At 35.4% G+C, this 15,193-nt stretch overlaps 2 protein-coding genes across 4 annotated transcripts in view; one reads left to right on the top strand and one right to left on the bottom strand.

Annotated features, from left to right (window-relative positions):
- The window catches only part of LOC126774941 (guanine nucleotide exchange factor subunit Rich), a 29,250-nt gene that overhangs the window by 8,742 nt on the left and 5,315 nt on the right, over positions 1–15,193 (top strand). For all 3 annotated transcript variants that reach the window (XM_050496610.1, XM_050496611.1, XM_050496609.1), the window contains exons 11-19: positions 110–278; positions 540–731; positions 1,468–1,610; positions 1,880–1,951; positions 11,919–12,159; positions 12,253–12,362; positions 12,573–12,800; positions 14,278–14,421; positions 15,065–15,179. In XM_050496610.1, the coding sequence (XP_050352567.1) occupies positions 110–278; positions 540–731; positions 1,468–1,610; positions 1,880–1,951; positions 11,919–12,159; positions 12,253–12,362; positions 12,573–12,800; positions 14,278–14,421; positions 15,065–15,179 (1,414 nt within the window). The remainder of the gene's footprint in view (positions 1–109; positions 279–539; positions 732–1,467; positions 1,611–1,879; positions 1,952–11,918; positions 12,160–12,252; positions 12,363–12,572; positions 12,801–14,277; positions 14,422–15,064; positions 15,180–15,193) is intronic.
- On the bottom strand, positions 9,615–10,809 carry LOC126774693 (cuticle protein-like; the record flags this gene model as incomplete). The annotated part of the gene is made up of 3 exons (XM_050496231.1): positions 9,615–10,425; positions 10,509–10,605; positions 10,693–10,809. Coding segments are annotated over 3 exons (882 nt in total), but the record flags the coding sequence as incomplete, so codon positions are not given.

The raw sequence follows: 15,193 nt of genomic DNA, 5'->3' as shown, positions 1-15,193 counted from the left end.
CGCTTAGTTTATTATGTGATTATTATGATACAATACGCGAAGAAACTTACAAAAAATAAATTACGAGTAGTAGCGTATGTATCCCTCGCATGAGAACCGTGTGTGTCAGTTCAGCGCGGTGGACAGCAGCGGGCAGCACGTGTGCGTGGCGGGGCGCGCGGGGCTGGCGCACTACAGCTGCGCCGCGCGCCGCTGGAAGCTGTTCGGGAACGAGGCGCACGAGCGGGACTTCGTCGTCGCCGCCGGCGTGCTCTGGTGGCGGGACTACGTCGTCGCCGGTCAGTATTGTTCTTTATATGTTATAGTGGGGTGCAGGTTGAAACTCGAGCTAACGTTTTCAATTCTATCACATTTACATTTCTAACAACACGCAATGAGGTAGCGTGGTGAAGTAGACGCTAAATCGTCGCATACAGAGTAGCCTTTGCCCAATAGTGGAATATTTAAGAACCGTTCTATTTACAGCTTTACTTGTAAAAACTTAAATAAAGAAATTGCAATAAATATTATTTATTACAATTATGCCGTTATGTATGCAGGATGTTACAGTATAACAGACGGACACGACGAGATTCGGTTTTACCCGCGCGATGCAAAACTTGATAATAAGTTCGCGAAGATAGTTCGGGTGCAGGCGCAGGTGTTCGTGTTGGACATTCTCGACGACCAGCTCGTCGTGTTCGGAGCGGACGCGCTCGTCACCATATACGAGCTAAACAGGATCGACAACAGTTAGTAGATATAAACTCGTCAGCAACATCGTTTCTAGAAATATCGTTTACATAATCCACCAAACCACACTAGAGCAACATGGTGAAGAAATCTTCAAACCTTCTCAATAGAAGAGGAGGCCATTGCTTATAGACATGGGATATTTACAGGTTGTTACTTTTTTAATAGTCGTTCTTTTTGTTTTTTTTTTTAATTATACTGGTGGTAGGGCTTTTTACCTACCTAGACGAGCTTGCCCGTCACTCACTCATCAGATATTCTACCGCTAAACAGCAGTGCTTGTTATTATTGTGTTTCGGTTTGAAGGGTGAGTGAGCACGTGTAATTACAGGCACAAGGGATATAACATATTAGTTTCCAAGGTTGGTGGCGCATTGGGAATGTAAGCGATGGTTAACATTTCTTACAATGCCTATGTCTATGGGCGTTGGTGACCGCTTACCATCAGGTGGCTCATACGCTCGTCCGCTAACCTATACAATAATATATATATATATACATATATATATATATCTGCACACACAATTATTTTAAAATGTAAAGCGAACCCGTAAAACGCGCCACGATCGTAGGTGGGTGCGATCATAATGTTAATTTGCTCTAATGAACACATTTACTGTTATCGGTTGTCTCTCACAGAGGCAATGGCACGTACGCCAAAGAAGAAAGATCGTCTTGTTATAAAATTAGGCCGTTGATGTTAACGTGCACGTGACGTGAGTAACTCGGTTACAGGCGGGAACGTGGAGGTGCGCTGCGTGCAGGCGGTGGACGTGTCGGCGCTGTCGCACCCGGCGTGCGTGGTGTCGGCGTCGCTGTGCCGCCTGCAGGACGCGCCGCGCGCGCGCGCCGGCCCGCCCGCCGCGCCCGACTCGCTCGTACGTTGTGCTCGCCACACATACACGACACATTTATTCCATGCTAATTTACTGCTATTAAAGACTATTCTAGGTATACGGATAGAGTAGGTAGTACCTCTACCTAGATATAGATCCATCTAGTAAAAATTAACCTTTAATTCAGTACTAGTAATTTATTTGTAAGTTAAGTAATATTAAAAGTTATCAAGAAAATATTTAATACCATTCTTTGTAGTCTCGCAAAAAGTCCTACAAATATGAATATTTGATACTTTTTTTTTCTATAGGTAATCAACGCAAGTGGAAAATTAATGATGGTACAGAGAGAAGAATATGATGTGGATGAAGATAATAATCCGGTAAGTTGAATTTGTAATAAATCCTAAGCAGCGTATAATTTTGTATAAATATATACTTTTGCAATATTCACTCGTCTGAGAGGCATGAGACATAGCACCACTCCATGTTCTACACAGTGATTACTTCTAAGTAATTTTCTGTACTATTTTAATTTTATTTTAATTTGATGTACAGTAAAGTAAAAATAAAAATATTGGCGCCAATATGTTCATTCTGATGGTAAAAATGATAACCTAAGAGATTATATACAACTAAAGACAAGAAGACGAAAGGTAGTTCATAGTCACTGAGAGGTGTACTAAAGAAGCAGAAAGCTAGTAAGGATTGGAATGAAGAAAGTGAGAATTGACGCAAGAGACGCTACCTATGTTAATAATATTCACTGGTGGTGGGGCTTTGTGCAAGCTCGTCTGGGTAGGTACCACCCACTCATCAGATAATCTACCGCAAAACAGCAATACTTGATATTGTTGTGTTCCGGTTTGAAGGGTGAGTGAGCCAGTGTAATTACAGGCACAAGGGACATAAAATCTTAGTTCCCAAGGTTGGTGGCGCATTGGCTATAAGCGATGGTTGACATTTCTTACAATGCCAATGTCTAAGGGCGTTTGGTGACCACTTACCATCAGGTGGTCCATATGCTCGTCCACCTTCCTATTCTATAAAAAAAAAATGTTATCGGTAACATTGAATTTAATTTATTTATTATCGAATCGTAATCGGTGCACTTTTTTTTTACGAAATATTGACTTTTATTATGTAATGTGTTGCTCATGTATACTTCAACTGCACTGTTACGTAAATGCTGTAATAAATGGGTTATTTCACGTATCGCTTCCCTTAATACACTACCAATTATTATTTATTAATTTAATGATATTATTATCGTTTTTTTTGTCTTTATTATATAATTTAAACGAGTAATAGCCATAATTAAGTGATTAATGACACGCAAGCGTAGGTTAAAAATTTAATACGAAAATATTATGAAGTTATATGGAGATGTTGATTAGTAACAGCCTGTAAATGTTAGCCACTGCTGGGCTAAGGCCTCCTTTCCCTTTTTGAGGAGAAGGCTTGGAGCTTATTCCACCAGGCTGCTCCAATGCGGGTTGGTAGAATACACATGAGGCAGAATTTCGATGAAATTAGACACATGCAGGTTTTCTCACGATGTTTTCCTTCACCGAAAAGCACGAAATGAATTATAACAGAAATTAAACACATGAAAATTCAGAGGTACTTGCCCGGGTTTGAACCCACGTTCATCTGTTAAGATTCACGCGTTCTTACCACTAGGCCATCTCGACTTTGATTAAGCTGATGGTAATTCAACTCGCTCACGGACCTCGGATACTGAAGTACTTGGTAATGATTCATCAAAGTTAAAACTATAAAACTCTATTAATAATAATCTCAATACAATTTAAATAAAGTGAAGTCGAATATATTTTTGAAAGTCCATTCAAAATGATTTTGAAATATAATTTTATTTTTAATGTGATATCGTGTCTACTGTTGATTGTCGTAAAGTGTAAAATAAATAAAGTCTTTAAAATGGAATAAAATAATAATTTGAAACCGTATGTAATTCCTAAAGGAAATTATTTATTTACAGTGGTAAAAGTACATAAATTCAGGTACACTTCGTTGCTACGGATATACAATCGGTCAGCTTAACTTCTAATGGCCTACGTGTATTATTGCATTTAACATTTATGTATGCAAGAATACACTAGCGCCGTGAGTAACTTAAAAGGTTACCTATACACATAGAAGTATTTATAGCATAATATTATAGCTAATATTAATAACAACTTAATCTATCTCAGTTCTTAGTTTTGATTGTTAACGTTTTTCCATCTAATGAGATGGGACCAGCGGCCCATCTGCGGACTATATTACCCTTAGAACCGTAACTCGAACCGCTGATAGACACCCATGGAGCGGCCGGTAGCGGATAGTATTCGTAGTTTTTCATTGGTGCAATAATCGGTTCTGATTCAACTATCGGGGTGGCTATGGGTGCTATGTCAACTAATGGACCGGAATGGTCAATGTGACCGATTTGCTCGTCATGGCCGTAGTCATCAATTGACCCGTAAATCGAATGATCGATTGGTGCGATATCTTCAATCGGCTCATAATTTGCGACTGGTACGTGTTGGATAGGAGCGACCGGTTCAATGATCGGTTTAGAGATTGCAATATGCGATGCTACGGGCACTGCCACAGAATGTACATTCGGTCCAGTCCTCTTAACAACAGCATTGAAGCCCCGGACTGGGTCCGCGGTGTATTCCACGATCCTCACATTACCGTCAGGCTCCACCAAGGAGTAGGCTCCTCGTACTACATCGCCTTCGCGAGTCTCCCATTGCGCTTTGTTATCTCCCGTTGATGGATCATTTACCGCGTAATTGAATTCATAATTGGAGTTTGGCTGTAATACAAAACGATTGGTTATTTTAATTTTAACCTATAATATGTCTATTAATATTTATAAAATTTATATTTCATTTTTGCTAAAATAATGTCAAATATTATATTGTATGTAATTATAATTTGCGTAAATATGGATTATCATGAAGATGATAAACTAAAGGCGAACGTATTATCATTTGGTAAATTAAATTATTGTCGAATTAATCTTTTAGTAAGTTAGTAAATATTCTATATTATATACTGATTAAAAAAAAAAAAGCCGAGATGGCCCAGTGGTTAGAACGCGTGAATCTTATCCGATGATCGTGGGTTCAAACCCGGGCAAGCACCACTGTATTTTCATGTGCTTAATTTGTGATTATAATTCATCTCGTGCTTAACGGTGAAGGAAAACATCGTGAGGAAACCTGCACGTGTCTAATTTCATTGAAATTCTGCCACATGTGTATTCTACCAACCCGCATTGGAGCAGCGTGGTGGAATAAGCTCCACAACCTTCTCCTCAAAAGGGAGAGGAGGCCTTAGCCCAGCAGTGGGACATTAACAGGCTGTTACTGATTAAACAATATGCCTAAATATAAAAATTTTAAAAAATAATAAAACAAACAGAGCTTTTACAGCGTAAGTCTTGTTCAGTCCAGAACTAGAACTTATTATTTGTTTAGTTCTGCTGTCGCTATTTTTGAAACGATTTTAGATAAAAATATAAATCTAACTTACAATGCTCCCAACTTCGGCGTAGGAAAGAAGAGCAGGCGGATTAGCAACCGCCACTGCGCTGAACGCAAATAAGCAGGATACCTAAAATATACCGTAAAAAAGATTTATAAAAACTGTCTTACTTGTCATAAGAACGAATTTAGAAAAATTTAAAACTGTAATTATTAAATATAATAAAAATTTATCTGTTGCTTTTTTGACATTTACCACCAAAAACGAATTCATTTTTCCGACGATGTATTCCTGTAAACAAACGAAGTGCACTGTGCCTATGACATCGCATACCAGTATATTTATACCACACTAATTATTCGACCAAGTCGCACTCCGGTTTTTGTCAGAACCTCCTATTTTCTACGGATCGTTTGATTTCAGTTTGGTCAGCTATATTCCCTCGTTCACAATTAAAACTGCATAACACGTTCGGTAAAATAAATATTATTCAAATTTAATTACACAAAAAATAACTGTGTCAATACTTTACAATTTTGTCTAATTATTCAAATGACATTAATGCATGTAATTAGGCCACTTTTCTAACTAGAATAATCGACAAGTTCTACCCTCAGCTCAATCATGCATGCCTTTGTAGACGCAATCGTTCACATCCTGTGATACTATATAGTATTTATAGTCTAAATATTTGAATAAACTTAAAAAAATCAATAGAATGAATATCAATGACTGACCGCATTAAGCCTCCTTTTTTATTTCGCTGGAAAAAGGCATTTACGCGTTTCCGCCACATGAAGTAAGGTGTATATGGGACTCGCCGGCGTCGAACGTTGCACCCACTAAAAAATCAACGGGAACGCTTGCGCATACTACCGTGATGCGCCGTCGGTTGGCCCTCCTCCAATTTTTTTGAGTTCCCGGGATTCAAGGAACCTAGCCCCGACGGCGCATTAAGCCGCCTGGATCAACACGAAGAAGTTACAGTTAGCAAAATAATCTAACATTCTAAGTGGTGCTCCACCTTAATTTCATTGAACAATATACTGTTTATACTTATAATAATAATGAATAGTTGCCTTTAACTAGATCCTTTAACCTGAAAGCATTATGTCAAGAATTTCATCATAGAGGGCATCTGTGTAAACTAAATACTAAAAATCTCATTTCAATTTCAATAATATACTACGTTCGGATATGTCAATTATTTAAAGCCATTAAAGTATCACAGTTTTATTATATTTTTAACAAGTAAGCAATATAAATATAATAAATATAATAAATCGCTTAATATCCAAACGCAATAACTTCCAGTAAATTGGTGCAATTGAAATTAAATGAAACATAGAAACCTTGGGTCTCATGTTTAATAGCTGATAACTCATACGTTTATGAATGTTATAAATTATAAGTTTTATTTCAAAATTAAATGCGAATAATTAAATCTTATTCGAATTAAAAGTAAAAACTTGCAACAACTATTTATGGATCCCTCTCATTATGGACTAGTTTTGTTATGAAAACAAAATACATCACAAAAATTTAAAACTAAGAAATAACCGTGAAGGGCTGCCATCTATAATGTGCAGTAGTATAGTAGCTATACGTTTATTTCTTATGATGGATTTCATATAAAATACTGCTTTTTTGTTTAAATATATTTCAATTCAACTTATTGGTAAATAAAAGGCAATTGTGCATTTCACATAATATATACGATGATGTCCAGACCGATTTCGACCACAGCGACTATGCTCAAGGTGCTCAGACATTAGTGCGGGCCATTATAACACGATCGATTTCCTTAAGAAAGTATCGCTAGACCAAGCTAAGCTAAGCAATATCTTTATTATTAGATCAACAAACAACCAAACCTACGTCCATTGATACTCAATCAATCGTATGAAGCTTTGGTTCCCGGTTTCTTATGCGCGCACCTCTTATGTGTATCGCTCTGCGTGTGCGTATACCTATCCTAATATATTTTATTAATATTTTCTATTTAATTTTATATAATTTTACCGTTTGTCTCTATAAATAAATCCTGAACAACATTGACCGAGTATTTTTTAGACGAGAACAATAGCAAATAGGAGAATTTTTATCTTAAATCATATCATATATTACATCACTAATGATGTTTACCACAGTAAAGCATAAACACATAATATGAAATACGCTCATAATAATTTAATTGAAAACTCGTAATAACTTAGTAAAAATGTAATTTAATTTGATCAAGTTTTTAATGATGTATAAGCAAAATATAGTTTGTAGGTTAAATAAAATACTTTTTTCAAGTAAGTTTTTACAACTCTTTTCAAAGCATATAAAACGTATGTTTTTTTCAAAGGCAATAGTCCAATGGCAAACGTCCTCTGATAAAGTATCAAATTATATTCTAATTAGAAGGTAATATTGAACGGGACTCCTAATATTATTTGGCTGTACGTAAGTGACTCAACTTTCAAAAAATCTGTACTCTTCTTTTATTCAGCGTTATAACATTATTCTATTATACAATATTTTTATTATCTGTTTCGAGCTGTGTCATAATAGACTGTAACAAAAATATGATTCTAATTAAAAAATAGATTCAATCATGTCATATTAACGTAAAATTAATGATAATAATGTACAATAGATGTTATCTTAGAATGCAAATGTTCTTTTCAAGAATCAAAAATTAAAAATATGAAGTATATAAATGAAAAATTTTGTTGTAATGTAATAAATTTTATTTACATTTGTTATTGTTGTATAATGTTTTACACATTTTTCCATTTTTTCTTAATTATTCCAGAAAATAGTAACTATTTTCAAGAAATCTTCATGACAATATTATTTTACAATTTAAAACAACATGCCCGTTATTTCAAAAGACTAGACCATTCGTGTCACTATAAGATATCATAATCTGAAATGTAACACTGTTATTTGTATTCCTCTTAATCGTCAATATGTTTTTTCTTTATTAAAATAATTGATTTATTCGGCAAAGGTATCGGGCCATACACTATTTTGTGCAATTGTCCGTTCACATATTTCTTGTTGTAAATCGTCGCAAACGGAATTTTTTGCGTAGGTCCGTTAATTGGTACCCAGCCTCCGTAGGAACCTGACTGAGGGTCCCAAGGAATACTACTACCAGTGGTTTCAACCTTTGCGACACCTACAGCCAGTGGTGATGTGCCAAATCCATAACTATGTGGATCTATTAAAGGGTTAATTGACGGTACTGGAAAAGGCAGAGGCTTGACAATCGATGTAGTGCCAAGCCTTTCTGCTAGATTTTTTACAATTGCACTTAATCCGCTTATATCGTCTGCTGAATATTCCACGATGCGTAGATTTCCATCAGGCTCCAATAAAGAATAAGCACCATTGACTTGGTCGCCATCTCTCTCCTCCCATTGCGCCTTATTGTCCTTTGTCAATGGATCGTTTATTGCGTAATTGAAGGCATAATGAGGATAATCCTGAAAAAATACAGCATTTTGTTTGTTAAGACTGATTTGATTATAGGTTAAATAAAGTGAAATTTGGTGATAAAACTATATCAACAAATTAATAAAATTATATCATATATGAAATTTAAGTAAAGTAAATATTTCTATGGTACAACTTACGATAGCATCAGCGACATCTGATATAACTTTTCCCCACACAGTCGCCGATGACACAAATACAAGTGTGACCTGAAAAACAAGCAACTTTTAATTACTATAATATTTCTAAATGAATGAAGTGCTGTTATGATTTTAATTTATTTGTAACTATCAACTCTCAGTTTTTTTCACTGCTATCTATTTTCAAATAACAATCAATTATAAAATTCAAGTATGCGCGTACAAGTACTTTTTAATAATCATTTTACAAGATGTTATTAAACGTAAAGCTAAAACCGGGTCGGAATGTAGATTATACCAAGAGGAACCAGAAAGGAAGTCAATCTTCATTAACACTTTTATAAGAATAAGAGTTCAATTAATTGTTATTTAATATTTGATTTTATATGCCCTGAATGAATGTTAACGAAATATAAAAATATTTCGCCTATAATATGCCTTTATTAAATATTCTCTTAAGACGCAAATGTAAACATTCAATTAAGAATTTACCATCAAAATATTATTCATATTGTAACTCTGCCTGCTCCTGGAGTGTGCAGATATTGTACAATGATTGATCTATATAATGTGTTGTACTTATATGCAGTAGAAACACTACAGCTCAATGATTTTACACTTGAAAAACCAGCGGCACCTGTTATTTTCTTACTAGTTCTCTTGTATAATACTCTTTAAAACGTTACGAGGATTTTTATCTTCATAACTATTCATAAAAATTTAATACATATATTATTATCTTTATATAAGTGTTTATACAAATAAAGAAAAACAGTTTTATTAAGGCGCTGCTGTATATTATTTAGTTTTTTTTTTGGTCAATTAAAAATAAAACGAGTATTGATTACCACACAGTGGTGAATGCTTTATTCGTGTTAATACAATGTTCGACTAACCTATGTCATAAATTAAGGTTTAATATTTATACATTTCATTGACCAAATATTATCAAGCAATGCGAATAACATTGCACCAAAGACACAGAATCCAAGAATTATAGATAGCGGCATATTTGTCTCATCTATTTAGTCGTGAATCAGATACTAAATTTTTAATAAATTAATGACCATATCCTCCTTTATATCCCAATCCAATGCCAGCGTAACCCTTGTAATCTAATCCACCAGCACCACTATAGTCCAAAAGTAATTTATCATTCAATAGTCCCTTGCCCAAGAGACCTAGGTCATAAAGACCAGCGTTAGGTAGAGGTCCCCATGATTTAAGAGCAGGAAGAGGAGCTTTTAACGATGGATATATTGGGTATATTGGTTCTGGCAGCGGGTATTGCAGCAGTGGAGCTTTCTTAAGAATAGGAGCCTGGAGTAGAGATTGGTCGTATAAAGGTGCTGAATAAATTGGGTTCTTAATGATTGGTGCAGGAAGAATAGGAGCAGGGATGATTGGAGCGATCGGAGCTACTTCTTTTATAACTGCAGGCGATGGAGTTTTATACAGAATTGCAGATGAATATGCACCACCACCAAGATATGGTCCATTTAAGAGCGGAGCGTTAGCGAGTTTCTCGATTCCAGCTACAGGTCCAATCGAAATCGGTATATCTGCTTTATAACCCAGAACTGGAAGAGGCGCCTTGTATATAGGAGCGGCGACCGGGTGCAAGTTGGGTCCGATACGCTTGACGACGGCGTTGAAACCAGTTTTGTCATCAGCTCTGTATTCAACTACACGCAAACTGCCGTCGGGCTCCACCAGCGAGTATGCACCTAAGCACAAATATTTAATTTGATCAGTTGAAATAGTGATTAAAATAAATCACAAATTGAATTAATATTTGTGAAAACTCTACCTCTTACAACGTCTCCATCTCGTTTTTCCCATTGCGCTTTATTATCACCGGTGTGTGGATCCTTGACTGCGTATTCAAAAGCATAACTAGGATATGACTGCAACAAAACGAAATAATCTTAGGTATCAATTTGGGAGGTGGATATTTATATGAAAATTAATAGAAACTTCAAAACTAAACATACGTAGTATTCTAGAGAAGAATGTCCTGGAGCATAAACAAGGCCGCCAAGTCCGTCAGCGTTGGTAAACGCCGAGAGGGCAAGGAAGCAGGTTATCTGCAAAAAATTAGAAAGACCACAGATAAAATGACATTACCTTGTTTCAACAGTTTATACATTTAGAATGAATAAAAAAAATTAAACAAACCGCGATAAAATATTTCATTGTAATAGAGACACGCTGACTGGGTGTCAAAAACGCACTGATTTGCAAAGTACAACTTAGTCCATTTATAGGCTTACTTAAGACCTTCGAGTCCTGACGTTTAACGGATGTCGAATGTTTCACGCGTGCGCGACCACCGCCGCCAGTAATACTGAATACCAGTGCTTGCAACAGTCTTCCTGATTTTCATAGGACCTTCACACAGTGAAAACGTTAAACTAATACGCCTGAACTTCCTCCTAAGGATTGAATCGTCGGTGCAGACAATTTATTACTAGATACTGACTAATATTATTCAACATTAATCACCCATTATGATTTAAATATAATATAATTTAAACAGATTATATATAATATACGTATAATTTTCTTTAATTATCATGTAGGTTATGACTGAAACTAAGAAAGCCTAATCAAGCGTAATAGACCTGATGCAATATTCGTAAATGTATAATATAGTGACGATTTGCTCTAATTACATTACGTGTGGCGTGCAATTTTCGTAGGATGTCGATAAATGAACCTACAAAACAATATGCTAGCTGTTTGCACGCGACGGATGCCGGATAATATAACATTAATTAAATGTGTTTAATTAATTATACGTAATATCCAATAACTTTTGCACTTGAGTTCTTTAATTGAACTTGAATAGACAAAGATTTATATTATAATAGTTTATGAAAATAAAGTCATCCCTTTTTAATAATGATTGAATTTATTATATAATTTATTTTATTGAATTTCTGATCTTAATAAAACTATTAGCAATAACTAGAATTAAATAAATATAATTATCTATGTTTAAATTACATCAACATACTGTAAATGTATGTACGCATCCAAATTGTGTAACCATAAATAGCTCATTAAATTATTATGTTAAATATTCACTTTACAGGATGATTCTCTTCAACGTGTTTTAAATTGAAATTACTTTTTTAAAATAAAAAGAGTAGTGGCTTTTAAGTTGTTATCACTTAGTAATTTTTTTTAAACACTATGCATAAGTCTGTTGTTTTAGGCGTACAGCTGTCTGCCCGCGACAGTTTTAGCCTCATGCGTAGAAAGCGTATGGTCTGGTGGTGGTTCGGGTGCTCAGACGCAACTGTCGCGCGCTCTATGGTTATGGTGCGGTGCGCTTGGTGCACGCGTGTGGCTGCCCTTAATGCCGCGCGAGGTGACGAGGCGCACTGACCCTTCGCGGCACACCTTCATGGCCAAGAGGATAATGCTGCCTTTCCATCTGGACATATATCCACTAAGTAAATTACACCGTGAATGTTGAAAAACAGGAAATTTAATTTATGTGATAAATGATTGAACTAACTCCTGTTGATTTATTTTTTACTTTTCAGCAATTCTCTTCGATGATGCGATACTCTTGGGAGCTGAAAATGATACAACTCTATATGCATCCGACTCAAATTCGGTGTTTTCTCTACCATTTTGTGTGATTAACAGAACGGTATGGCTTATTTATAAATATTTATATAAGTAGATATATTATTTTGTCATCTGACTTCAAAACATATGCATATAATTTATAAAATATAAAGAAAAATGCAACTAAATAGAAACATACCAAACATTTTTCTTACAAAGATTGGTGCTTTATGGCCATATTACTTCCATTTTAATTAATCTTGCTTTTTATCCTGTCCACAACATAATATAGAGTCAAGTATACTTACACCAAATACTTCGACAACTTCTTCGACGGAACTTGGGCTATCACGCCTGGGAGATAGCTCGCTCGTGCTCTCAACTGCCCTACTTCCCGCACTCGCTAGAGCTGCTGCTGCACGAGGTGTTGGAGGAGGAGGCCACCAGCAAAGAGCCCATACCTGACGCACAGCTGCCGAGCGTCATCGAATTCGTGCACGAATTTCCAGTTTATTTGCAGGTATGTGGCGCTTGTTGAGTAATATTAGGTCCTTACATATGAAATTGGCGTTTTGTACGGGAGAAATATAAATACAATTTTTTTTTTTGTAAAATATATTTAATTAATTAAAGTATGCACCATTGTTATCTATGCACTTTTGCCGTATCCAAGGTAGTTCATTGATCCCTTTACTAAAAAACCATGGGGGCGAGAATCAATAAACTCTTTGAAGGCGGTTTGGACTGCCGCATCGGAGTTGAAATTTTTTCCTTGTAAGAAGTTGTCCAAATTCTGGGAAAAATGGTAATCTGTTGGAGCAAGGTCCGGGTTGTACGGTGGATGTCGCAGGCATTCCAATTGTAGCTCATCTAACTTAGTGGATGTTTGTTGTGCAGTGTGTGGTCTTGCGTTGTCGTGAAGCAGCAGTAGCCTAGAGCGATTGACTAATCTCGGTTGTTTAGCAGCTAGTTCTTCCTACATGGTTTGCTGTTGCTGACAATAGATATCTGCCTTAATTGTTTGGCCAGATTTTAGAAAGCTGTAGTGAACGACACTAGCGCTAGTCCACCAAACATTCACAAGTAACTTTTTCTGAGTCAATTTTCGTTTAGTTCAAGACTTGGCTGGGTCTCCAGGGTCCAGCCATTGGGACGAGCATGTCCGATTATCGTACAGTATCTATTTTTCATCACAAGTAATGATTCGATTTAAAATCATTCATTTTTGTGTCGGTTGAGCAAAGTAACAGCAGTCGACGCGTGTTTGCAAGTTCGATTCACTCAATTCATGAGGTACCCATCGTTCAAGTTGTTTTACTTTCCCGGTTTGCTTCAAGTGGATTAATACAGTTTTATCACTTACCCAGAACCCTGCAGCTATCTCTGAAGTGCTTTGTGATGGATCCGCATCCACAATAGCCTTTAATTCTTCATTTTCCACTTTGGTATCCGGCCGTCCACGGGGTTGGTTCTGAAGATCGAAATTTCCAGAACGAAAATGTTGAAACCAAAAAAGTACCGTGCTTTCTTTTGCGACATCAGCGCCGTACACATCATTAATCCTTCGAGCTGTTTCTGCAGCACTGGTGCCGCGGTAGAACTCGTACTCGTAAATATACCGATATTTCATGTTTTCCATTGTGCGGTAATAAGCGACGCCAAAGAAAAAAATAATGAGGAAAACACAAATGAATGACTCTTTTCAAACCCCAAATGTACCAGTTAAATGAATTTATAAATTTGAATTTGGAATTCTTAACCAAAGAGGAGATATTTCAGATCAAAGTAGTCAGTACGACAAAACGCTAATTTCATATGTAAGGACCTAATATAATTTGAGAATATTATTGCCATAAAATAATACTATATAACTACTATATGCTAATGAAATAATTATTGAATATATTTGAAATTTAGTTTAGTTTTATTGAAATGACTAAGGTAAATCATTCAAACTAATTATAATGTCATTATATTAATTTTTTTTATTGTGTTAGACTGTAGTACAATGTGCAAGGAAGACGGAAATAGCACTATGGGCGTACTTGTTCTCCGCTGCCGGCAAGCCGAAGGAACTGTTCCAAGAGTGCTTGCAACGTAAGATGCTGGATACAGCTGCCTCCTATCTCATCATATTACAAGTATGTTAAATAAATAATAAAATAGTTACACTTTTGCGCAGTAATTGAAACATAATGATTCTTTTTATTTTTGTCATTGTATAAGTTTCCTGTTTAAGACGTTTTATATATTTTGCAGCTTAAGGTTCAGTATTCACAATTCAGTTGAAATATAGAATATAAATATTTTTTTTTTTTTTGGAAAATAAACAGTGCAGTTACACATAAATAATAAATAACATATAAACCAATCAAGTTTCCATTAATATCTAATATAAATAACATATAAACCAATCAAGTTTCCATTAATATCTAATATAAATAACATATAAACCAATCAAGTTTCCATTAATATCTAATATAAATAAGAAGCAGAAAGTAAATAGGGAGACAAAAATGATTAAAATTAGAACCTAAAACAATTACATACAAAATAGTAAAACCAGTTAGTAATAATAATTAAAAATTAAATTCAATAAATAATAATTAAAAAAAAAACTATTACGCAAGACAAATTGACATGACACTGATTGAATAATTCATTAATGTTATTTTTAAAACTTAAAAGGAAACAGGGGACGTATATTCTAATATATAAACTTACACTACCTTTTTTTTTAATTATACCTACTTCTTAATTTTTATTGTTGTATAATAATTGCAGAATCTAGAAAGTTCGACAGTAAGCCGGCAGTTAGCGACGCAGTTGTTGGACACAGCGTTACAGCAAGAGCGGTGGGACCTCGCGAGAGATCTTGTGCGCTTCTTAAGAGCTATTGGTGAGTCAAAAAAC

The sequence above is a fragment of the Nymphalis io genome, chromosome 17 (genome assembly GCF_905147045.1).
Source record: "Nymphalis io chromosome 17, ilAglIoxx1.1, whole genome shotgun sequence".
NCBI classification, from domain to species: domain Eukaryota; kingdom Metazoa; phylum Arthropoda; class Insecta; order Lepidoptera; family Nymphalidae; genus Nymphalis; species Nymphalis io.
Note: the sequence above shows the minus strand (reverse complement) of the source record. Positions and strands in the feature narration are given on the sequence as shown.